This window comes from Patagioenas fasciata, chromosome Z, assembly GCF_037038585.1.
Source record: "Patagioenas fasciata isolate bPatFas1 chromosome Z, bPatFas1.hap1, whole genome shotgun sequence".
NCBI classification, from domain to species: Eukaryota; Metazoa; Chordata; class Aves; order Columbiformes; family Columbidae; genus Patagioenas; species Patagioenas fasciata.
In genome coordinates this window covers 83,097,074-83,123,491 of record NC_092560.1, presented here as the reverse complement: position 1 = coordinate 83,123,491, position 26,418 = coordinate 83,097,074, and the positions used below count along the sequence as shown (strand labels likewise).

At 38.8% G+C, this 26,418-nt stretch overlaps 1 protein-coding gene across 4 annotated transcripts in view; it reads left to right on the top strand.

Moving 5' to 3' along the window:
• SMAD2 (SMAD family member 2) overlaps positions 1-24,997 on the top strand; it is a 48,260-nt gene extending 23,263 nt beyond the window's left edge. For 3 of the 4 annotated variants that reach the window (XM_065861018.2, XM_065861019.2, XM_065861020.2), the window contains exons 3-11: positions 10,288-10,377; positions 11,551-11,744; positions 12,215-12,349; positions 15,439-15,513; positions 16,721-16,774; positions 17,414-17,626; positions 19,038-19,175; positions 19,339-19,483; positions 23,027-24,997. In XM_065861018.2, coding sequence (XP_065717090.1) covers positions 10,288-10,377; positions 11,551-11,744; positions 12,215-12,349; positions 15,439-15,513; positions 16,721-16,774; positions 17,414-17,626; positions 19,038-19,175; positions 19,339-19,483; positions 23,027-23,150 — 1,168 coding nt within the window. In that variant the 3' untranslated portion in view covers positions 23,151-24,997. The remainder of the gene's footprint in view (positions 1-10,287; positions 10,378-11,550; positions 11,745-12,214; positions 12,350-15,438; positions 15,514-16,720; positions 16,775-17,413; positions 17,627-19,037; positions 19,176-19,338; positions 19,484-23,026) is intronic. The other variant, XM_065861022.2, reaches the window with a different exon arrangement.
• The last annotated feature ends 1,421 nt before the right edge of the window (positions 24,998-26,418 follow it).

Here is a 26,418-nt window from a genome sequence, read left to right as displayed (position 1 = left end):
TGAAGAGCTGTATTTATGTTTCTGAAGATACTGTGAGAAATCGAAAAATAATACAGCAATCAGAAAGCCCTTATTGGATATAATAGTGTAAAAGAAGAAAGCAGTAGGAGCTCCAGGTTATCATTTCAAGAATGCCATCTTAAAGTACAAACATGCATGTCCTCAGAGCTTGAGAGCCCACATGACAGTCTTTTTTTTAATTAATAACTCACCTTGTTAGTCTGGGGAGCTGCCATTGTGAATGATGTTGTACTTGCCATCCTCACTAGATGCAGGACATCTAGAATCACAGAATGGTTTGGGTTGGAAGGGACCTTCCCAGCTCCCCCAGTGCCACCCCTGCCATGAGTAGGGACATCTTCACCAGCTCAGGTTGCTCAGAGCCCCGTCCAGCCTGGCCTGGGATGTCTCCAGGGATGGTTCAGCCACCACCTCTCTGCCCAACCTGGGCCAGGCTCTCACCTCCCTCAGGGACAACAATTTCTTCCTCATCTCCAGCCTGAATCTCCCTCCTTTAGTTTAAAACCATCACCCCTTGTCCTATCGCAACAGACCCTGCTCAAAGGTCTGTCCCCATCTTTCTCACAGGCCTCTTTTAAGCCCGGAAAGGTGCAATAAGGTGTCCCCGGAGCTTCTCTTCTCCAGCTGAACACCCCAACTCTCTCATCCTGTCCTCCCAGCAGAGCTGTTCCAGCCTCGGATCATTCCTGTGGCTCCTCTGGCCCCTCTCCAGCAGGTCCATGTGTGTCCTGTGCTGAGGACCCAGAGCTGGACCAGCACTGCAGGGGGGTCTCACCAGAGTGTCACTGGTTTTGGTGGCTTTTTTTAAACATGTGATTGAGGGGAGGAATAATAAATCAGTGTTGTGGTTCATCCTGTCTCCACTAAGAGTGTTTCAGAGTTTGTGTGACAGAAACTGCAGCTGCCGAAAGCTTTGGTGTTACGTTGAGAGTAGGGAACTGCAGGGCATGTTTCCAGTGAAGCTCTTAGCTCTTGATTTGCATAGGTGGCTTTTGCATGCTCCTTGTCTTCAGTCTCTCTCCGTCAGACTTGTGACCAGCTCCCTGCCGGCTCTTGAGTGAGACTGAGCTGTGTTGCACGCCTTTTATTTCTCAGTCCTGAACGTATTTCTGTGCTACTCGACCTTGCCATTTAGAAGCATAAATGTTTGCAGGCTGCCCTTGAACAGAGAGTAAACACTCCCTGGTAGGATCTACATCTGAACAGACCATATGGACAACAGTAAAAGAAAGAAATATTTTACTTATGCTTGGTTTCCATTGCATCCTGGAAAAATCACTCTTGAACTTTGAGGTGCTATCCTTCCAGTATCATGTAGTATTGAGAGAGAAATCAAGGTAACGCTGATTGTTGGCTGATTTATTTTGTCTGACGGCACTGGGCTAGCATGTCAGGATTTGGAAGAAGGAAGGTACTGCAGAGTCCCGCCCACTTTCTGTATTTTTGCTTTTGTAAGCAGTTTGTCGCACATGTGACTTAAGAAGTGTGCCTTTAGAAAAGGCAACTGAAGCATATACTGTTTGTCAGGACGACTTGTTGGCGCTCTGCGAAACTGGAAGAAACCAGCTCCTGGCCCTAAAATCAGCAATGGGCAGCTCAGATGTTAGGCTTTAACAGAGTATCTTTTGTACGTCATGTTCCACTTTTGCGTCCCCTGTGGACATCCTTAAAGTTTAAGCTGAAGGGGAGTTGTGCAATGACTTATTTTTTTTCTTTTCCCACAGTGTTAGAGAGGTTAATTTTATCCTGTGCCTCCTGCTTTTCTACCTGTTTTGATGTGTTAATTCTTTAGCATACATCCATTTATAAGTAGGTTACTTAAGTCACTTTCTTCGGTTCTGATGCTCCATTTTGTATTTGATGTAGTAGTTTTGAATGTGTTGTGTAAAATTCTATGTCAACTTTATGTGTAAAAGGCTTGTGATTATGAGGAATTGTGCAGTGGTTCCTGGTTTATATTCCACTGAGTATGCACATATGTAAACATTTCTTTTTTGGATCTAGTATGTCCTCAATGTGTGTGTGTGGGGAGGAGGGAGGCAGGGGGAGAAGGTACAGTTAATGTTTTGAGCAAATAATCTGTGTTGCATATGTTTGATAAAAAAGGTCTGCTTTTGTATTACAGGGGAGAGGGAAAACTGAGCGCTTTTTTTTTGTTATGTGTGTAAAACCAATTGCTCAAATATAAGTAAATCTAAGGGGTTGGGGACACACTCACAGCTGTGGGAGCTGAGTGTCCCAGCTCCCAATTTTACTATTGTTTTGTTGAGTTTGTGCTGAGAGAAACCTGAGCTTTCAGTTCTGTGAGAGATTTCTTTTCTGGAGTCCAGGGCTCTTTTAGACATTACTTAATATCCTTTTCCTATTTTTAACAGGCTCTGTTTCTCCTTTGAAGAAGGGGAGAATCTTTTAGCAAGCTAACTGCCCACCTGTGCTTAAACGTGTGTAAATATCCATTTACTCTGGTTGCTTATATTACCCTTTAACAGAACTTTTCTAGTGATTTGCTTTTCTGCCCCAGTGTTTATTACAGAAGGGTCTCCATGGAAGAACCTTGTCCAACTCCTCCTAAAAAGTTTTTCAAAAGAATTCACACTTGTGCTTTTTATTTGGCATGGTTAAGATATTAGCTTATCCCTCTAGTAGGTGCTTAGAAAAAAAATTATTTCATCCTGAATTAGTGAATCTTTACGTTTTCTGTGGCAAGAAAATGAGATCAGGACCTCTGTGTTCGCGTAACTCTCAACAGTTCATTTCTGCTTGTAGCTTTGAGTCATGCTATTTGATGAATGTGCATGCCTGGTTGTGTACATTTAAGTAGGTAAATGACATTTTGCCACTGTAATATGGGATGATGGAAATGTGAGTAAATAGATCGGTCAGTTCTGCAGGGATGCAAAATGCCACGAGATTCAAAGAGCAGTAGGGCAGATATAAAAGTAGCTTAACATTTGCATTGTTATTGCAGATCTCTAATGTTTTCTAGGTGAGCATAGTGCAAATAACCTTTTCCCTGCCAACCCCAGCATGGAGCAAAAAAAAAAAATCAGTAATTGAGACACTTAGGCCAGCAAAGCTACATTTTATAATAAGCTTTTGTTCAGGTGACTGGCTATACAGTTAACTGAGGTGCTTTTTGCGAAGACAGGTAGTATAATTCACATTGCTGCTGGCTGGTGCAGAGACATTTCAGGGGGTAATAGGGAGAAATGCTAATTGCCAGTACATAGGAAGGTCTTTCAAGTCAGAATATAAAAGCAGCTGCATGTGTTTTCATTTGAAATCCAGAATTAAAGAAACCATGATCAGGCAGATTTGGTACGAACTGTCGTCACTGCTGAATAAAATACTACAAGCCAATGAACTTTTAAAATTGTTCACTTTGTTTCATCTATATTACACCTAAGCCTTTCAAATCAGTCTTTCTTACTACTGTTTTCATTGAGACCCTCTCTGAGCTAGTTCCAAAGGTTTGGTGTATCTCCTACCACCCAGCTTTTTGGGTTCTTGAACCCCACTTGTGTCAGGAAGAAGATCATTGGTATGAGAGGAAAGACTCTGTTCTTTCATCCGTCAGTTAGTTGCTCCTTTTCTCAGTTTGAGTGTCAGTGGAGTGTAATGGACAGTGTCTTCACAGGAATGTAACTTAAATCTATCTACACTAGCGATGAACCAGAGCCTAAGGCAATATAGAGGTGTTCTTGCCTTGGATTTCTGTTCCATATGTAGCTGTGTGAGGTCTTGGATCTTACATAGCAAGGTTTGGGGGGGAAAAAACAGGTTAGTACACAAGGTACAGATCTTCAATCTGCAGACATTAACCTGTTTTCTCAGGCAAATTTTATAGAAGGAGCCATGTGCAATGTTCAAGTGATGACATTTACTAATTTTTAGTGAGAAAATGGGATTCCCTAAATCTGGTGGCCATTTTTTACCGCTGTAACTCCATTTTGGATAGCTTGGTGTAGCTCTCCAAGCAAATTCTGCACTTTTTTTCTGCCCCCTTGGCAGAATCTCAGTAAAGGCAGTAAGTGCTATAAATGTTAGGCTGGTATAAATGTGCTTGTGTGCCTGTGCTAAGTGACTTCTCTAGCTCGGGTGAAAACCTGATAGCTTCTTCTCTTATTCTTATGTTTTTCTTCTTTACTCTTTGAGTGAAAACCTAAGTGGAAAAAACAAGTGAGTCTCACACCTGTAAGGAAGACTTTGCATGCGAATTCTAGAATTCGAAAACTAACTTTCGTTCTTATCTCCCACTTTAAAACTGATAATTTGGTTTCCATCACAGTTTGCTGAAATTATATTTCAGCTCCAGCACTACAAATGCCTCTGAAAACGTAGGGGTAGACAAATTAGACTAATTGGAAGAAAGGCTCTTGATGCAGGAGACAGATAAATGGAAAAGATTGCCTTGAACTTGCAAACTTATTGGTAGCTGTAGATCCTGGAAGATAAGAAAGATTCAGGAAAAATGTTAGGTTTTCAGTGTAATACTTCAAAAATAAGTGAGTTAAATATCCAAGACCATTCTATAATGATTCCTATATAATATGGGCTTTGACTAGCATGATGATATTTGCGTTTTGGGTTTTATTTGTAATTTTTCTAATGCTGTCACTTCAGGTAAAGAAGAGGCTGTCAGCCAAATTCTGTGCCTTTTAGCTCCTTTAGAGCTGTTCTACTTGCAGGACTTCAGAGAAGAAAGTGGGATCACGGTTATGTGTGAATTGTGACAATATTTAACAACTTCTGCATAGAGTTTCTGGTACTTCATATGCCTTTGAAGTGGTTCTGCTTACTTTAATCTGATGGCGTACTTGTTGCAAGTGCTTCATTTAATACAAAAAATACCTGGAGCGCACAGCATTGCTGATAGTGTAGCTAACATAATGGCAGGATAGTTGTTTTGTTCATTCTGTCTTGGTAAAAAACTGGTCATAAATTCATATTAGCAACAACCTGTAGTATATAAATACCAACCTAAGCACATGTGTGACAGTTTTGTTACACACAGCGTACTGTTTAAAACTCTGCTGGCTTCGGGTTCTTTTGACTACAGCCTCAAATAAACTGCTTCTTGAGTATTATCGACAAGACCTACCACCTTTATCCCTGGTTGTATCTGCCTTTTGGCAGATGCACGTGGAGAAAGTACGGGGACATCTTACAGTGTGCAGTGCCGTGGTTGTTTGGACAGTACTTGCTTATGTGTTTTTGGATCTACAAATCCATACATCTGCCTTTTAACTGTGCTGAACTTAGTTATAATAAATGGTATGGTCTAGGTTGAGTACCAGCCTGAGGTGGCTTTATTAATTGGCATCTGGACATCAGTGAGGGGACTGTGGATCGTTCTGTGTAGCTGCATCTCCATCTACTCAAGTTTTTAATTCAGAATTACTGCCACTGCAAGCCAGGATTTTCTGTATTCAGTAAGATGAGGTTGTACTGTCACAGATTTAACACTAATATGCTGGTTGGCAATGGTCATATTGTCCCATTCAGCCTTTTCCTGTTCCTTTTTTTCACCTGGATGGATCAACATCCTTTTTTAAATATAAGAATAGTTTTTTGGGTGGTGTGTTCCAGTCCAGATGATGTCCATTGGTATTTTTGGACTCTTGAACATGACTATGGTGTGTTTCTTTAGATTCATTCATCCCACGTAGCTTATATCTGGTCGTTACAGATTTTGATAGGGACTTTGATTTCTCTAACAGGGATGTAATACATTAAAGCAAGCAATCATATGGCTTACTTAGGAGTTTGCCGATGTTCATTCTTCATGGGCACATCAATAATTCATTTATATTTTGACTGCGACTTGATAGTCCAGTTTTGTAGTAGACTTATAGATACTGTGATTCCACTAAGAAAATGTTCACTGATGCTGTTTGAGAACATAATTCGTGATATGTAGACTAGACAATGCAAATACTTTTTGGTTATCTTTGATATTTAAGTTTTTCCTGTGTCCACATTTTTCTTGTGTGTGTCACTATTTTCTGTCTTACTCAAGAAAGGCAGTTTTGGCACTTGGTCTCAAAATTGTGCAGCATTGCTGCAGCTCTTTGCTGTTGAGGTAATTTCTTGCCCAGAGTGGGGTTTTTTTGGAACTCAGATTTTCCTGTGAAAGGAAATGATGAAATGGAAGAAGTGAGGACATACTGTGTGCTGTTGCATGCTGATAGCCACATTAAAGATTCTTCTTGCCGGAGTTATACCATGTCACCCGAGATGCTGCTCCTTATAAGTAGATAAAAAATCAGGTTGAAACACGAGCTCCTACAACCCTTTGTACCTATGGAAAGCTCTGATGGAGGTGGCTTTGATTCCACCCATTAATAATTTATCTGAGCCTTTCTTTATTACATCCGTCCTCTGGTCAATCCCAATATAGGGATTGTGGGGTAGCAGCTTAACCAGATGTCTACTAGACTTCAATTTTCCTTAAAAATCTGTGGGTCACAAAAAGTAGTCGCCATTCCTTGCAAGTATCCTTTTAACATTTCTTCTCTAGAAAAGTTTTATTTTGTTAGGACTTCAAAACACCTGGGAAATTGAGCCAATTTGATGCTTTATGTCCCTGAAGTCCCTTATAAATTCACTTATTTTGTGGGGTCTGCAAAAGCAGCAATCTAGTATTCAAGCAGGCTTGCTCTGGGAGTGCTAGAGGCCACAGAACACAGTGATTTGCTAATCCAAGCTAGTGTTGAAAAGATAAAAATATTAGCTTTTGTATAGCTGACCTTGTTTCTGTCAACAGACCAATTGTTTTGAGAACAGCAGTGAAAATGCTCCTTGGAATGAAAGTGTCCGCTCTGATTAGAGGAAGTATATTAGCTTTAAGCTTGTGTTTTTGAGTGTATTTAAGTGCTGTCTACACAGGAAAGATTTAAGTAGAGCTTGGATGCGGGAGCCAAATTATATTTTGGAAACAATGATGCCTTACCAGTGCTGCAGTATACAGTGAATTGAAACAAAAAAAAACCCACCCACACTGTATGGCAGAAGAATGTTCTAGCTGCTTTCTAGCATATATGATTGTGTTCCAGGGGCTAGGATTGTTTCCAGGCAAGATGTAACTTCTGAGTATGGATCTTAGTCCTTGGTGGTTCTGAATTCTTTATGGACTAAGGCCCAGAAGGACTTTTCATATTACAAGGAGTTTGGGACACTTCAGAAAGGTAGGTTTAGGAGAGAACGCTTCATATTTATTTTGAGGCAATAATTCTGTGCTACTGAAAAGTCCGTGCCTCCGGTCTTCCTTTTAGATGGTTTTAGTGGCTGTCTAAACATCTTTGAGAATTCAGTCACCTTCTTTCCAGCCACAACCTTTCTGGGATGTGTAGGAGTGTCTGCCCTTCCTCCGTCAGGGTATTGCTTGCGTATGAATGAACACACTGTGGCCTTTCATGGAAGTACTGTGTATGAAATATGCTTTTTATGGTTGTGAGGAATTCAATTCTGATTTGGTGTGCATGTGTGTGAATATCGAGATACCTAGTTAACTGTCTGGGTGAAGTGGTGGGACAGTCTTGCATGTTTTAGACTTTAATGTGAACAGGAGAGTGAGGAGACCACTTTATTTTCTCAAATGTTTCTTCTAGTGAACAGTAAAAGCTGTGTTGAGCTGACTTTATTGATCACACAGGATGATTTCCTGCAGGCTCTTCAGTGTTTGGTTGTGGATTATTGGAGTTGGTGTGTAGTCCTAGTGTAGATGAGCCAGTAAAACACTGTTATTAATCCCAGCTCTAAGCAGACATACATCCTGGAAGACAATGTCATGTAAGCTGCTGAAAACTGGAGCAATTTTGCTCTAACTGATCACTTTTTCTGTCCCTCCTAGCCTCCCCTCCCTGTGTGGCATCCTGCGTTTCTTTCAAGATGTGGCTCTGTCACATCCATCAGGATCCTGTTTGTCTCTCCTTAGCTTATGGAATATGCTGTCACCTTTGATAATTTGAATATTTATAAAGAGGTTAGCAGTGTAAAATACTGTTCTTGTTTGTTGTGCATGCTCGAGGACTGTGAAATTTTACTTTTGCATGTGTGGGGAAGCAAACACGTGGCATGTCATGCCCACACCATTGGTGCGCCCCACAATTTTGGAAACGTGTAGTCTCAACTTTGGAACACAGCTTTGTACAAAGGATACATTTTCAAAGGTCGTAAGCTGTCGGAGCTGACTGTGCCAATTAATATGCAGCAGGCTTTGTGTCTGCTGATTGTTCTTCTAATTTAATGTGCCTGATCTGTCTTCCCAGCAGTAGCGGTGCGTATTTAAGGACATGGTTCAGCACGGGGATGCTCCCTGGTGTCCCACAAGCTGCCTGTGTGTCTTCAGGGCAACTGTTTTGTTCTTAAGCAGCTTCTGGCAGCCCAGTGTCCTGGAGGCATCTCAGGAATATGAAAAAGGGAGGTTTGCAGGCTTTGCTGATGGTCAATATTCCTCTTCTTGCCCGCTTGGTTTCTGGAGAGCTGCAATGCTGCCCGTGTCTGAGATGGATGTGTCTTGTCCAGGACAGTCAACTCTTTTGAAGAGCTGGGTTTATGTCAGAGAATGGGCTTCTCTGCAGCTCTCTTCCAGAAAAAATGTCATCTGCTGCAAGGTTTTACCTGTGTCTTTAATCAGTAAAATGTCAAAAGGCATATTTTGTTTAATGTTTTTGTCTGTTGCCAAAAACGATGCTCTCAGTCCTGCTTTGTAGTGCTTGTGTAGCTCCACGGTGAACAGAAAAACTGATATGGCTGAAAAATGACTTTGAAAGTGTCGATTTTCAGCCATGTTTTGTGGTCAGACAGCCAGCTCGTTGCTTTGGGTTGCTGCACAATTGGACGGACACTTCAGCCTCCCTGGGATGGCAATAGAAATGAAGCGTGTGGGACCAGGCGAGAGTGGGACAAGAACAATTTGGTTCCTTTTTCAGTAGCCCACACTTAATGTTTTATTAAAGTCACCATGGAATTGAGGTGGTTGTTGACCCTGAAAGTGGTTTTAAGTACAATGCTGTTCTCTCTCCTCTTTAGTTCCGTAACACTAATTAATTTTATCTGTGTAGGGGCATGAAATTCAGAATACCTGCTACATTTTTCTTCCCTGTACCACTCAATCGAAATTTGTGAGTGCATCAGCTAAGCTTAGTAGCTTATATTTAACTAGTGAAACCTGTATTTAAAACCAGGAGTTCGGTGAACTTGGATTCTTTTTGTTGCCACTTTTTGGAGCTGTCAAATTTAATGCAGCAGCCATACTTCAGGCTTTTTAAGTAGGGAGTGGAGTTTTAAGCTGGTTGTGAACCCAAATTCTCTTCATTTCTGAGGTGTGTTACTTATGTAAGATAAACTGTCGGCCTTCAGTGGTCACAGAGCAAGTCTGTGGTAGAGCTGAGCTTAATTTATGCTTCTGAAAATGTGCTGCCTGTTTACAAGTCCATGCTGTTTTCTTGCTTTGCCTAAATCTACTGCTGCTTTTATGCCCTGAGGCTCCTTTTTCTTTCCTGTTGTGATCTTGTCATTCAGCCAGTTTGGTCAAGAATTAGTTGTCTCTCCTTTCCTCCTGCTTGATTTAGCAATTAAGTTTTGTTATTCTATGGTTAAGTCTTAAAATACTATACTGTAAAACTCAGTTAAACATTCTGTTTTGTATACAGTGGAAAATAATATTTAGTTCTTAAATTGAGGAGAGTATAGAAAACTGTGAGAAGCGTTGGCTACAATCTGCTTTCCTTTGGAGTCTGAATCCTACTGTTTTGGGAAAAGCAGCGAATTAGTGTGTGCATGGAGAAAGTAGAATAATACCTAAGTGGGTGTACTGAAAGTTAGATTGTGATGTTTGGTTTCAGGTACACGTGGCCTTTGTTTGAAGTCTTAGAGAAGCTTATGTTTAAAAACAAACAAAAACAAAAAAACCCAACCCAGAAACTACCCTTTAAAATCTGATTTTGTCAAGAGCTAGGCTGAGGAAGTTTTGCCTGTTTTAAGGAACATTACAACTGTATTGACTACTTAAAAACCAGAGAACTTGTTCACCTTTTAAAAACATTATCATTTACCTTGAATCACGTGTTCCATTTTGATAGCCTCCTTCATATAGAAAATATAGCATGAGATGTCAATTCAAATGCGAGTCTTACAATGCTCTATCTTCTATGTGAAAGGAAGTATTCTGTACATTTTTCCATGTTTGACATCATGGTGTTTTGAATAACCATGTTCCATATTCATATCAATTTTTTGTTTTTGTTTTCAATTTATGCACAGCACTTGCTCTGAAATTTGGGGACTGAGTACACCAAACACGATAGATCAGTGGGATACAACAGGCCTTTACAGCTTCTCTGAACAAACCAGGTGAATATTCCGCCCTCTCTCGCATCGTAGAAATCTTGTGGGAGGGATTGGCTTTGGAGGGTCTGTAAGGGGATGCTTTAGCTGTAAAAAATAGCCTAAAATGCTTCCTAGGCCTCTCATGGTATAGCATTTTAAAATATTTGCTTGCCAGTGTAGAACTCCGAGTGTTCTCAGCTGATGTTTTGACCAATGAAACTCTAATTCTGGAATATTCCTTTTTCACGCCAGTGCCGTTGAAAGAATGGGAAGACTTGTTAAATGCAAGCTCTAATGTGATTTGGTATTTATATTAACAAAGTTGGGATATTTAATTCTTTAGACCTAATCTTACAAAGTGTTTAAACTGCTTTGTATGCCACAAGCTTTCAGTTAAATCTCACTAATTGGCTCAGATAGGAGCTACTAAAGAATTGTTTGTAAATTCTTCAGTAGTTAATGGTGGGCAAATTATAAACACGGTCTTTATTTTTTTTTCATGTCACATTACTTGATTTGTGTATTGAGGTTTGTCTCCCATCCCATAACGATCATAAACATCTGCATTTGTGTAAGCATATGCAGTCTGTCTTTAAAACTAGCAAAGTGTTTTCAGCTGGTAGCAAGGCAGATGAAGTCAAGAAGATAAACTGTCCAGCCCTTACAAGATGTGTATTCACACTTTTTTGCATTACAGTTATACTGCCATGTGGATCACTTGGGCAGCTGACTGCTTATAGGCTTATTTGCAGTCCTGTGGGAATTCTTATGCTTAAAACCATAAAATATCCATGCCACAGCAAAGCCTTGAGGTTTAGCAGTGCAAAGGGACTATTAAGTGTGTGATTATTTTTATTTATTTATTTTTTTAACAACTGTCTTCTGCATTTAAAAAGATCAGTATGAAGCAATCATCTTAAATACTTGGTTGGAGGTAAAGTGGCTTTTAATGAACTCTAAATTCACTGGCAATAATTGTAGCAGCTCAAAAATAAGTTAAAGACACTGCTTGATACCATCATTTTTATCACATTTGAAGCCTTTCAACAAGAATATACATAAATGTCGCTAACAGTGCCATTCCACTGAATTCTGAGAATAAACAAACTACCCATCCCATGCGTGTATATTGTTGCTTGAGTGATTTAAGAGGCAGCATGCAGGCTGTAAATACCTCTCCAAATCTTTCCCTTACAGATCTCTCGATGGCCGCCTACAGGTGTCTCACCGTAAGGGGTTACCGCACGTTATTTACTGTCGTTTGTGGCGCTGGCCGGATCTTCACAGTCACCATGAACTTAAAGCAATTGAAAACTGTGAATATGCTTTTAATCTTAAAAAGGATGAAGTCTGTGTAAACCCTTACCACTACCAGAGGGTGGAGACGCCAGGTAGGAAGAATTCTGACTTTCTTTAGCAGCATCTCTATGTGCTTGTTCAGCATAACGTTTTAAATGAAAAATAGAGAAAGATGATGCTTTCTCTTGCCAGAAGATTCTTAGAGATACAGCTTTTGAGAATACCATCTTCTAGAAGTTTTTAACAGTAAAAATGCTGAAAAATCTTTACAAATGTGTTGGATACCCCTGATAAACACTTCCAGTACCATTAGCATTTTCCAGCTGTTAAGTATGGTCTGGACTGAACCTTTACTAATGTGGAATAGTTTTACTCAAGAGATACCACAGAAATCTGTTCATTCTGTGAACTAGCAGTACATTTGCAGTATTAGTAGTGCTGAGAGTCAAAATTTCAAAATGTATTAAGAAATTGTTAGGTTTCTTTTTTTGAAGGGGGTTTTTTTTGGCTCTTGATGTGTATTTTGAGGGTCTTACTAATGCTTTGCATTTTGCTTTTCCAGTCTTGCCCCCTGTACTAGTGCCACGACACACTGAGATCCTAACGGAGCTTCCGCCTCTCGATGACTATACCCATTCCATTCCTGAAAACACTAATTTTCCAGCTGGGATTGAGCCACAGAGCAATTACATACCAGGTATTTTCTTAACTCCCACTGCAAACAGTACACTTAACACATTGCCACGGGGACAAAGACGGTGATTTCATCCTCCTAAGTGTTTGCAGAAATTGAAAGATATACCAGTGAATTAAATCTAGGTTGATTTTGTGTATTTATTCCAAAGGAAGTACTTGAACACTCGCTGTTTGCAGAACATGATCCTGTGTGAAACCACATTGCTGTGGTTTCACCATAGCTTACTTGGTTTCAATAGCTTATTTGAGATTCAAAATGCTAATGAGTGCAGAGTAGACCTTCACCTGGTGCTTTAAGCCTGTTTTACAGACATATAAGGGTTGCCAAATGCTATTTATTGGAGATTTGAGGAGTAAACAGTCAGATTTGAGGAGTAATCAGTCTCACCATGTGTATGTGGAGAAAACTTAGTTGCAGAACAGTGACTTAAAGTGTTTTGTTATGTCGTTTGCAGTTGATCAAGGCCTGCTTTACGGATTTGTTACTATAGTTTGCCTATAGTTTTGCCTTTTAATATGACAGAACAACCCAACAATATTGAATGTTTAAATAATTCCTCTCCCTCACCCCAAAGCAAATACTGCTACAGTGTACCCAAAAGCCTTGTACACTTATTGGAACATAAAATCATTGACTTTTGTTTCCTGCCCAGCTTCCTGTTTCCTGTCTCTTCAGGAAGTTGCCTGGAGTGTAAAACCAAGCAAAGCTGAAGTTTTCTCAAAAACCTTTAACATAACTTCATTACAAACAAACTGAAAATTCACATTTGGACTCTTGAAGAATAAGATGACTGCCTTGAAACTAAATTATATGCAATGTACAAGTTGTATCTCTGTGTCTGAAACAGAATTTTGCTTATGTTTTCTTTACATGTATCCAAGAATTTAAATGTCACCAAAATTTTTCAATTAATTTGGTCTCTTCAGTTCAATTTGTGTCATGTTTGTTGCCAGCAGATCTTTAAAGAGCAATTTCGGGTGCTAGAAGCTAATGTTGTTTTCTTCACTGTTTCTGCTATTTTGACTCAAACTGAAGGCTTTTGGTAGCATTTGCAAACAACTTACTGGAAAGCCTCCATTAGGAAAAAAAGGAATTGAGTGGTTATTTGCAGGAAGTTTCTTCAAGGTGATTGTTGGTATTCACAAAATCTTCAAATATTTACAAAGCTAAGCACACCTTGCCTCCTTTTGTCACTGACGCCCTAATGTTCTATTCATATAATGACACCTCGCTTAATTTGACCTTGCTAACAAAATATTGAATATTTAGCTAGGTTCTGCAAAGTCTTGCATCTTGACCGCCTGCTTCAGAGATCCATTTGCTTTAGGCCAGGCTTAACAGCCATTGTAGTTTTGCACCGTAAAACTCTCTCCATACTTGGTCTACAGAGAGGTTGGTTTCACCAAAAGCTGGGAAGAAGATTGAAGGTGCAACGTGTGGCTTTTGGGGCTGTTTGTTCCCTTTCGGGTTACAGTTGCGCTGAACTGCAATATTCAAACTTTACGCAGTGCTAAAACTCCGCTAAGAATTTTGAACGCTGCACTTGAGCATTGATTTCCAGCTGTGGTGGTGCTCAACCTCTGGCCTTACAACAATATTAATAGTACTAGGTGGAGGAAGTATCTATTCAGACAGAGACTAGATATGGAAAAATAATGTGTGCCAAAGAGCTGAGATTAACAACTGGAAACAGGAGGCGTGAGTTGGGTTGGAAATGGTTATTGACCTTTTACCATGGCTGTGGGCTTAACTATAATGAATGATTTGGAGAGGGGTGGAGTCCTCTTTATCACAATAAATTCTCTAAAAATGTTCAAAACAAGCGTGATTTTTTCATCCTACTTGGTAATAAAGATTTCCCTTAATCTTCCTTTAAAATTCTCTGTTCGATTTTGCCGCATCTCTCTTTAGCACGGTAATTTTATAGAATGAATCAAAGATATAATTATTTTGATTAATTCTTATTTAGTCAACCGGCTCAATCCAGTTTCCTCTTGTTGACTTCCTTCTGATCTTACTATATTCCTGTAAATCTCAGGTATGATACTGGATATAATTGGATTTTAATTCTTAAGCAAAAGACCTTATCTTTAAATTTCTGCCATTTGGTAATAATGTAATTAAATGTGTTTAATCTCTCAGATGTCTCAGAGACAATTCTAAGGTGATTTAGAGATAGTTTAGCTTCAAACGCTTTCACTAAAGAAATCAGGTTTTGCATTTAATGTACAGGAAAAAAACATTTACCCAGTTCAAAGAAAATTATTTCCTGAAAGGCAGTTGGTTCACTCATTATTTGGATTACCAAGTACATTTTGAGTGGAGAAAAGGAACAGCCGCATTTTGCTGGGTTTTGAGGATACTTCTGTGGAATTAGACACAGTTTCTGGTATCAAAATGCTTCAAAATTGTTGTTGAGTTTAGTTTGGTCTATGAACCTCCATCTTTAAAGAAAACTAGTTAAAAGAGTAGATTGTTTTAATAGAGCTTGGAAGTAAAAATAATTATAGTATGCCTTATATAGTGTAACTAGTTAGATAAAATAGGTATTATTAATGAGTGAAATCAGCTGCTGGGTAGGGAAGAAAAATGGGTTTGGTGACTGAACTAAAAAATAACCTTTAAATCTAAAAACTTGTATAAGGTGTGGGAGGGTATCTGATCTGATGGTTATTCTACATAAAGGCAGCTCACTTTTTTTTTGTAGAAGTCACCAGATGGGTTTTTTTCATTTGTAATTCTCCTAAATGTGAAAGCTGTTGATCACAGTTGCAAAGTTGTTACTCATTGTAGTGAAAGTATCTTGTATTAAATGGAACAAACAAGGGTTATGTGTTAATTATATAACATATCTGAGCAATTGACTGGCAGACAAGAGATGATACATTTTCCATAGGCAGTAAGGCAGGTAATGGGTTTGAAGTACTGCTGGAAGACAAAAAGGGACAGCAAAATAAAATTCTAATTCTATATTCAGGTATATGGATCTTGTGAAGGCTTGGGGACAAAACCCCCAAATGCTAAATATTACACATTTCCCCAATCATTGAACCAATATGACCAATACGTGGATTTTTTTTTTGTAACAGAAACACCACCTCCAGGATATATCAGTGAAGATGGAGAAACAAGTGACCAGCAGTTGAACCAAAGCATGGATACAGGTAATATTGATTTTGTTTGTTTATTTTTTTTTTTTTTTTACTACTTTCAAGGCTTGGGCATTAATTCAGCCCGAAAGATGCTGGCAATGGCTCTCTAGACAATGTGGTGGGTTTTGTTTAAAAATATCACTTTCAGTCTTTTGTGAACCAACTAATTTTTTGTGAGGGGAATGCTTTTAAAATATCCTGTGCCATATTAAATACATTTTGTTTTGTAACAAAAGCGTGCAGATCTAATTGAAGTCCTCATCAGAAAGCCTTAAAATAGATTTTAATAGCTGGCTGATTTCACCCTACCCCTGTCTTCACCTTCTGAAAATAGGTTCATCAAGCAAAATGTCTCTTGGCCTAAAGTGGCAGAAATCCTACGTTTTGAGAACCTCTTAACTCTGGCAACCTTATCGCTTCAGCCATGTTTCAAATTAATTCTTGCATGGAATGGTTTATGGGTAATCTGGTTGGCCTTAGTTGGACAAAGCACATTGAATGTGCTGGGTAAGAACCTCCTACGTGCTGGTTTAGCTAATGTTAGCAACCATTTTCAGTTAAATTGGAATCACCGCACTAATTTCTGTAAGAACTGCAATATTTTCCCCCTGTCTGACAACAGGTACCTTAATTAAAAAAGCGTGACGTCAGCAGTCATGGTAGGAGTGTTTCTGTGCTAAGCTTATCTATATTTTTCAGTGCAAAAATTATGTTGGAGAGTTCATGATTTTTTTTTCTGAGTTTTTTTCCTTCCTCCTTCCAGGAAAGAATGATTTCCTCAAATTAGGAAATAAATCCATCTTGTTCATTTCTAGAGATAAACCTCTCCTTTGAGAATAGAGAGAGGTAATATCTTCATTGTCTCAGCCACTTTTTCTTAGCTTTTTTCCCCACTGAATTTGGGAAGAAGTCACTACTTTCTCACATAAGTGAAGTTATGTGCACAGAGGGTGCATGAAGCGAGAGCTCTGCCAAAATACAACACTAAGATGTTAAGCGAGTCTTTACGAGGAGGGGTAGGTTCCCAGGAGTCTGGAACATTAAATGCAATCTTAATTCAGAATAAGCATGTGACATGCTGGAAAACTGGTTGTAGGATTTCTGAGGTTTCGTATTCCAACGAATTTTAATGTAAAACTGTGTCTAGATAATGGTTATACCTACCCACCTGAAATAATGAGAGTTATTTGCTCTGAAACAATCTGTGTTGCTTCAACAGGATCTCCTGCAGAGCTGTCTCCTAGTACTCTCTCCCCAGTTAATCATAGCCTGGGTAAGCTGGAAATACTTTTAATTGTTTCTGTGTGTGGTGACTATTCTTTATATATGTAATTACATTAAAAATGAAAATGTACTTTAAAAAAGTAAGAGCTGTATTAGGAGGAGACTGTTGGTTTGGCTTCCTGATGTTAAACGTGATACGGCTGGGTTAATAGCTTGTTAATAACTATTTCTGTAACTATTGAGCTTCTAGCAAATAAAAGAACATAGTGGTGTGTGCAGGAATAGTATTTATAACATAAATATTTTAAAGGATGTTAGCCTATCCTTTATGTGGTTCAGTATTTGATAGTTTAATCTTTTCTTTGATGTTGTCAAAGTGTTTGCAAGTTATAGGAAGGAAACAGAAATGTCTCCATGTCTGGCACTCACAGTAACATCGGCTTAATCATTTTGTCAAGCAAAATGCAAGTGCTGAACTACATGAGCTGTGGTCAGATTAGCTCACCCCTTCCTCTCCCCCTTCTTCCCTTGTGTGGAATCTTGAATTCCATTCTGTTTACTGGGGTAGGTAAAAATGACAGCGAGCAAAATATAATTGGAGTAGTTTGAGGGAGACACGAAGAGCAGGGCAGATTTCGGCTTCAAGTTCTATGTTAATCTTGTTTTTCAATTATCTTTTTTTTGTTAGACTTGCAACCGGTTACTTACTCAGAGCCTGCGTTTTGGTGTTCGATAGCATATTATGAATTGAATCAAAGAGTGGGAGAAACCTTCCATGCATCACAGCCTTCCCTGACCGTAGATGGCTTTACAGATCCATCAAATTCCGAACGATTTTGCCTAGGTCTGCTCTCCAACGTTAACAGAAACGCTACAGTGGAAATGACTAGGAGACACATAGGTAAAAGTCTACCATCTTTTAAATGTTTGGTTTCGTCTTAGCCATTACATTATCTGGAGTCACCCAGGTAGGATGAACAGATCTGTGTGTTGGGATCGTTGTCGAATTTCTTTCTTTCAAACCAAATCATCCCAAGGGCCGGGTTTATGGCTTTCAGGCTCCTACTGTGCTTCAGGTGGTGTTTATAGTCCGAGTTGCTTGTAATTGAAATATAAGCTTTAATTACAAATTATTCACATGTTGCTTACTTATTCTAATATATAAAATACAGGATGGACATTGATAGTACTTAATTTAAACTTAAAATATTTTTTGAAATGGGAAGAGCTGACGTTGAGATAACACATGATCAAGTTTTTCTTTGTAAACTGTTTTCCGCAATGCAGCATCTTGGCTTTAAGTTCTTCAATAAATGACTTTTCTTTTTAATTTTTTTTTTTTTTGGTTCTTTTATTTAGCAACATTTGCAATATTTTTTTTGTTTTCAATTTTAGTAAAAAAATAAAGTTTAACCACTTCAGTAGAACCTTCTGACTCCCTCTATGCCAAATCCAAATATTTGTTTAATAAAACTTTAGATATACAGAAACCCAGGCTATGGCTGTGATGAATGATCAGAATGGTCAATGTTGAAGAAAGGCAATACTATAAGGAGCTCTCATTTTTTTATAGAGCAGCTCACATTTCATTTGAAAAATGGTTTTAAAGAAAAAGAAGAGAAACTGGCCTTTAAAGGACTTGTTCATTATTAATAGTTGTGGGTTTTTTTTGAGATTAATTGCACATTATTTCTCTTGCTATAGAAGTAACTTATACAGATTTTTTCTACTCAGAGAACAAAATCACAATTTAAGAATGAACAACAGGATTTCTTATGGGTGTTTTTTGCGATAGGGCTAAATGAAGTCCTGTTGGTTTTGTCCGCTCAGTGGGTTGTGAAATAGTGTGGTGTGAACATTGAATGATACACTTCTGTTTTCCTTTTTTCTTTTTTTTTTGCCACAGTGGCCTGTGCCACCTCACACCACACTTTAATGTTAGCAGAAGTTTTAATTCTGTTGGATCTCAACTTTTTTATTTCCATTCTGGTATTTCTTTAAGTGAAAAAGTTATTTGGTAATGAACTTGGAGTTGGTTACAAGTCATTACATGGCTAGAAAATTCCATCTCACTCTTGACCAAAGTTATTCTGCTTCTCCTTTAAATAGTGTGTGTTCCTGGGAGAAGGATGCAAGTTAATTGTGTTCTCTTTCTACTACAGCCGTCAGCCCAGGAGTGTGGTCCTGTAGATAATGGATTTCTGCTTCTGTTTTAAAGAAAAACCTTGACTTTCACTGAAACAAAATACTCCCCTGTTTGTTAATCAACTCTGGTCGTATCGTAACAAGAGTTCCTTTGAATTTTGCTACAGGAAGGGGAGTGCGTCTCTATTACATCGGTGGAGAAGTTTTTGCCGAGTGCCTAAGCGATAGTGCTATTTTTGTTCAGAGCCCCAACTGTAATCAAAGATACGGCTGGCATCCTGCAACTGTGTGCAAAATTCCACCAGGTTAGTAGCCTACAAAAGGTGTCACATAAAAATATCCAGTGAATATATTCTTTTGCTTTCCTTTGGATAGTTTATTCGTAGTTTATTCATAGGTTTTGGTTTCTTTGTAGCAAACGCAAGTATTCATGGATTGTATCCTTTTGGCATTTTTTTGTCTTTACAGGATGCAATCTAAAAATCTTTAATAACCAAGAATTTGCTGCTCTTCTGGCTCAATCTGTGAATCAGGGTTTTGAAGCAGTTTATCAGCTTACTAGAATGTGTACCATAAGAATGAGTTTTGTTAAAGGATGGGGAGCTGAATACAGGTAAGAAAACCTTTGTTTTTAAATGTGTTAGTAGTTTTCCTTTTTTCATTAATATACTATTTCTCTGTGCCTTCAAAGCCATAAGTACAGGTTTCTTACTTCTACTTCAGAAACGTTGTCTCCAAGTTGAACCCATATTTTCCTTTTTCTACTCCTCCTAAGTCATAGAGACCAATAAACCGATTTTAGCATTGCATTGAAGTCAACTGTTGAGCAACAAATGTCGTCAAAATTCTGTTTCCTCACTCAGTCCTGCTTGCTTATTGTGGTGAAAACGCTGACAACATCTAGAAGTTACACATCTTGTTCTATGAGATTGTTGTTTATTAGATGTATGGTTGTTTTGGTCCCTGTCGTGTTCTATATGGAATACAATGCATCCATTAGGTTGTGGTATGGGCTAGTACCCAACAGAAAGAATTGGAGATACTTGGAGTGCATTCTACAAAACAAACCAGCTGGAGAACACACATTTAAAGGACATTTTGGAACGTGCAGCGGAAAAAATTTTTGCAAGAGTAAGATGACTGTGTAAAACTGCTAAAAACAGCTTCTTGAGTGGAAAAAATAGGGTTTTTTTTTAGTCTGCTTTTGAATGAATTCTAATTGTATTCTCTATTAGCATAAACTAAAAACTATAGTATAGGACTCTGCCTGTTTTTAATGTAGTACAGTAATTTGGGAAGAAAAAACATTGACTTCTGAGCACCATTAAAGATTTTATTACTTTGAAGAGCTAGAGATATAGTTTTAAATAAATCCCTTAAACCTCTAGAAATTTTCATCTGAAAGATGTCTTGACCTATACCCCATTTCCATTCAGAATGTTGGGGTTTTTTGTTTAAATCCTTATCATTTCTGAAGTTGAATAATGGCAAGTAGATTCCACTGTAAATCCTTGGATTTTTATCCTTTTATCTGCTCTTGAAATATGTACATGTAAATAGTGGCGTCAGTATGTGGGGAGAAGCTTCTCGGCTAAATGAGGCCAATTTTGTGAAAGCCTAATTAGGTGAAATAAGAAATTTGAGTAATGGAATAAATTGGTACCTCTTTGTGAACAAGAGTTACATGAGAAAGAATCTGGCTCAAGTTTAAAGAGCTGTTGGATTTGGCTCAAAAGGAGTATATATAAACTTACACATAATTAAATACAACATTCAAATCGGAACAGAATAAAGGCTTAATCAGTCAGATTATATGGAGACAGCTTGAAGTGAATGGAGCGTAAGTGCTGGGTTAAAACAGTGGGGGAGGCTTTTGGTGAAGTGATTTCTAATGAAAATGTTGGCTCTTAGTCCATAAACCCTTCAGAGATCATTGGGTTGAAAAAACTCCAGTGGAAACTCTACGAGAACAGCACAGAAACCGATATTACTGGCATAATGCTGAACTAGTTTCTTTTCATCTCGGTTTAAGACGCTGCTAATAAATTATTGATGCACAAAACTTGTAAGTTTTGCTGCAGTTGTGATTAAAGCAAGAAGAGACTGCTCCTCCAACCACAACCTAGGATGTAAATGAATATAGTTGGAATTGCCAAAATAGACCAGGAAGCTCCGTGAAATCTATCATTCTTGTTAAAACTTCTATGCTGGATTATTATGTTAGAAATGTTTCTCATAGAACTGGCTTTGCTGAAAAATTACTTGCATTTTTGGGCGTATGTGCATGAGTATGACAAGGTGGTGGATTTTCTAAGCTTGTTAGACAAAACGGTTTATAGCTTTTTGGTCAGTGTTTGTTGGTTTGGGCTGTGGTAAAAGTTCAGATCAGCAGATAAGTGTTGACGTTAACACATGAACTATCCAGGTTGAGGGTAATCTGAAGAAAGTTAGGCAGAGGTAATTACAGCAAGAAGATTTAGTGATATATGAACTGGAAATGCATGAGTAGAAGCTTTGAAACATCTGCTAAGTGACCATTGCTATTTTAGCAACTTTTACCAGTGTAGCACAAAGCCAAGGTTGTTGAACAGATCCAGTTAGAGAATTTTGAGGAAGTGTGTTGTGGAACACATGGGAGGGGAGTTGACAGCGGTGGAATAATGAGCTTCCTTCTTTGGGAGAAGATTCAAAGTTAAACGGAATTATATTTCCTGTGGTTTAGATTGTTCTTTTATTGGATCACTTTGTTTTGGCATTGGCATTCAGGGCACAGACCCTCACCACTTTCTTCTAGAAAAATGTGAAACCACAGACAACTTTTGAAATCCATCCTTTGAAATCCATCCTCTTAATCTTTCTGCCATTTCAGTTCCTCTGTTTACGTAAACAGATTTCCTTCAAGCCAGGGGTTGCAGTGCCAACAGTAAAAATGTGTCCACCTAATCTGCTTGCCTTGAAATCTTAACGCCTCCTTGCTTTGGCTTTGGGATAGCTAGAATTATTTGGAAAAACTGACTTAGCAACACTAGTCTTGCCAGTCTCTTTTGGGAAAACTCCCATGCCTGGAGTGGAGACAGTGAAATAACAGGATTTCTCAGGCAAGAGGATGGCCAATACTGATTTATTGATTTTGGAGATGAGCAGGAAGATTTTCTTTGAATAACAGGTCTCTGAAACAAGGGTATGTGGCAAAGTGAGTCAAGTTTTAGGGCTGACAACTATAAAGCTTCACTGAGGCTTTCTAGATGGTGTTTAATTAATGGCTTCTGTGGTGGAAGTTTATATACAAGACAAGGGAAATGCAATTTTTACTGAAATTGATCGAGTGAAGATGTTACAGTGCAAAACACATGTAGAAATGTAAGATTACAGGAAATCAGAGGTGAATTTTTGAGATAGCATCAGTTAGCACAGCTCAACCATGCTTTGACGTAGCATTTCTGACAACATCTGCCGGTTTCCTCAGACGTTTCTCTTGTACATCGCTCTAAAAAGCCAGACCCGATGGTTGCAATAGTGTTGTGTTGCTTGGCCACGCTGACAGTGCAGAGCCAAGTGGTTTATTCCGAATTTCTCAGTAGTTTTCTACAAAATTCAAACCCTGTTATGCATACAGGCCTTTCCTGCCTCCTTCTCTTGCTGCCTCCTTCTCTTGCTGCCTCCTTCTCTTGCTGCCTCCTTCTCTTGCTGCCTCCTTCTCTTGCTGCCTCCTTCTCTTGCTGCCTCCTTCTCTTGCTGCCTCCTTCTCTTGCTGCCTCCTTCTCTTGCTGCCTCCTTCTCTTGCTGCCTCCTTCTCTTGCTGCCTCCTTCTCTTGCTGCCTCCTTCTCTTGCTGCCTCCTTCTCTTGCTGCCTCCTTCTCTTGCTGCCTCCTTCTCTTGCTGCCTCCTTCTCTTGCTGCCTCCTTCTCTTGCTGCCTCCTTCTCTTGCTGCCTCCTTCTCTTGCTGCCTCCTTCTCTTGCTGCCTCCTTCTCTTGCTGCCTCCTTCTCTTGCTGCCTCCAAGACTGTCTGAAAAAGCTTAGGAACACTTATGGTAATGGTTGCATATTTTTATACTCCTGGGTAGTAGTTATGGATGGAAACATATTTGATCATATGGTGGAGAACTTTTTGGCAGCCGAAGCTCCTTTCTCACTCTCCTATTTTTCATTTCCTAGGCGGCAAACGGTAACAAGCACTCCTTGCTGGATCGAACTTCATCTGAACGGACCTCTACAATGGCTGGACAAAGTATTGACTCAGATGGGCTCCCCTTCAGTACGCTGCTCCAGCATGTCGTAAAACTCCTTCCTCCCTTACCAGTGGGCTAAATATTGAGTCCAATCAACAGACTTAATATAACAGCTCGTCTGTCGTTAGTATTTGTGTGTGGTCCCCATGAACTGTTTACTATCCAAAAAGGTTTTTAAAAAAAAAAAAAAAGAAAAAAACAAGAAAAAAAAAAAAAAAAGAAAAACAGCACTTGAGGTCTCATCAATTAAAGCACCTTGTGGATTCTGTTTCCTATACTCTGATACTAGATGAAAATTTAGTGTATAGAAATGCCTTCTTCAGAAAGAAGAAGGGACAGTTCTAAAGACTCTTAATGGTGTTTTTATTTGGTATATAATTGAGTGTCCTAATGGTTTATCAATAACATGAATAGCTAAGTATATGTACAGATAACGTATCATGATCTCAAATATCACAGTATTGTGCTGTTCTACATTTTAGTTCCCATAAATAGTTGTTTTTTTGATTGGGGCAAATCTCTCAAAAAATTCCAAGACTCTACTCCTTTATTCTTTTATATTTTTTTATATAAGCAGATTTTCGAGTTGTCCTACACATGAAAAGCAGACTTTCCTTGTAGAAAAGCTTAACGTTTTGCTGCCTTCTTAAAGAAAAAGAAAATCCCTCCATTGGAAGGGAAAGAAATGTCTTGAGATTCATCTGTGAAATCTTAAGATGCTTTATATGCTTAATGGGGCCTAAAATGAATTCATATTGTAAATTCTGAGTATCCATCACACTAGGAGTCAATTTTTCCCTACCCATCTGAGTTGATGCGTCTGTTGCCAGCAATATTGCTGGCACTGATGTAATTTGTGACTTTTTTTGTACCTCGAATCATTGAAATCAGTGTGTTTTCTCATGGAATGAGAATTTACTGTAGCATTTTGGATACTGGATTAAGTAGACAAGGTTACTAGCTTACCCCTTACATCTGTGTTTTTTTCATTAAACAGATGTCACTAAAAATCATGGATTTTTTTAGTTTTTTGGAGCCAAATACCTTGAAAAAAATCCTTTCCCAGGGTAAACTAGACTCTTTCTTATAGGTTTTAAATAGATGCAGCTTCTTAACATATTTCAGTAACAGAATTTAAATTTCTGATCAGAGTGGCTTTGTCTAGCTTACTTACATACCAGATCATACGCATTCATTATGTCATAATGGGCCTTGTTATTAAAAGTAGTTGCTTCTGCAAAACCTCTAGGATAGTGGTTGCTGAGGTATGACCAGCGAAGAAGGACTTCTAGGTTCTTCGTGACAGTGCATGTTATTGTGAACCCTTGGACACTACAGCTGCACCATATTAAAAATATTCTGAAATATATTCTACAGATAAGTCTGGGTTGGGAAAGGGTTGGGAAACTGTATAGAAGGGTTATTCTGACTTGAAAAAAAAATATCTTACTAACAATCTTGTGATCTAGCTGTCTGTCATTCTTTTGTTATTGTGGCAGTAGCGGGATTGCCTTTGTCTGTTTTTTGTTTTGTTTTTTTCCCCCCATTGTTTCATCCATTACACTAGTTCTGTACTTTGTAAGTACAACTAGTGAGAACTTTAGCTTTGAGAACAAAAATGTGGCCAGTGTTACAGCTTTTAATCAGTCGACTGAATCGATGATAGCGATGGATATTTTTATGCCATAATGACTAGGGCATAGAAGCAATACCAAAAATCAAGCCTTGAAAAAATGGGCCAGACACCTTTAAAAAAATTTGGCAAAGCAGTTACCAGTTTGTGTTAGTTTTACCAGTAGACTAATGTATTGGTAGAACTTGTGAACCTAAGAAATATGCTTCATGCGTGTTGCATTTGCCTAATATGTGAATACACTAATAAAAGTTTTAATTCTCATGATGGTTGGGTTTTTTTTTAATTGTTATATTTATATATATATGCTATATATATATGTTGAACGTTAGGAATCATTCTACAGAATAAATGGCACCAGTGCCCTTCACGTTGTGGCTGGAAAGCTGTTGTTTAGATGGTAAAATCCGTTCTTATACATCTGTCATGGAGGTTCTGGGTCTGTGTGTGTTTAGTGGTAGACGTCTGCTCTAGATCAAGTTTACTAAAGCTGATGCTTTTCTCTACCACAATCCAGTTCTGTAATCTGCATCCTGTGGATTTCTGCACGTGTCCATTTGGTGACGGTGGCGTTAATTACTTTGCTGTGAACATGGTGATAGCCTTGACTGGACCCTGTTGTGTTTTTTTATGGTGGGCACTTCCAAGCGGCATACAAGGACACCGCGGGCGTTATCTGTGGACCTGCGGTGCTGCTGGCATGTGAGGCCATTTCAGTGTGTGCAGAAGTCGCTTTTTTTGACTTCTTTTTGTACCACTGAAATATTCTCTCCTGCCGTTACTCTTTCAGCCACAGCGCAGTGGAACAAGGGAACTTTATCTGTGTTCAAAATGTTTGCTTGCCTGTATTTCATTTAAATGCCTTTGGCAGTTCTTGGGTAACTTTAACCTACTCCTGTTTCTTAATCCAGTACCCTTCTGACTTACCCCACTGCTGGTTCCACTCTTCTTCAGGATCTGACCAGTGCCTGCTCAAGCATCTTAATGCCTGTGGTACGTAAGGAGTGTGGCTTCATCCCTCCTCTCTTCTGCCAGTCAAAGTACCAACGTCCAAAATACAAGTGAAAAGTGAATTATTTTTTTCAATGAGGCTGTTTTGTTAGATGAAATACTTACCAAGCAGGGAGAAATCAACTTTAAGTGTGGGTAGCCAGCCACTTATCTATATCATGAAACTGGAAAAGCTCTACATACTGTTGCCTCTAGTTTGGTCTGGGATTCCGTGCACATGGGTTCTGATACCTCTCTTGTCATTAGCTCTGTCTGAGCTTAATTTCTATAGTACTACCAAAGCCAAGTCATCAAAAATCAGGTAGTGTAAACAGCCGAGCCTAAAAATGATTTTTGAGTTGCCTTTTAGCAGTTTGGATGCACTGAGCTGACATTTCAGAACCATTCCCCCCCTCCAAAGAAAAACCTGATTTAGGTAGAAGTTGTTCCAGGTCTGAGGCTTTGAAAACAATGTGGAATGTCTGGACTCTTGCACCTGTGAAAATTGATAGTAGAGCATCATCTTTGTGTATTTCTCCCTTCCTTTTGTGCATGTTTCTATTTAGGTGGTAAACTCTGCAAAAGGAATTTTCTGCTGTTACTTTAGCATCTTACACAGAGTCTCTTGATTTCCAAGTGCTGTTCTACAAATTCAGAACGTGGTGGGAGCTGTGGTGGTTTCTTGTTCTTATTCA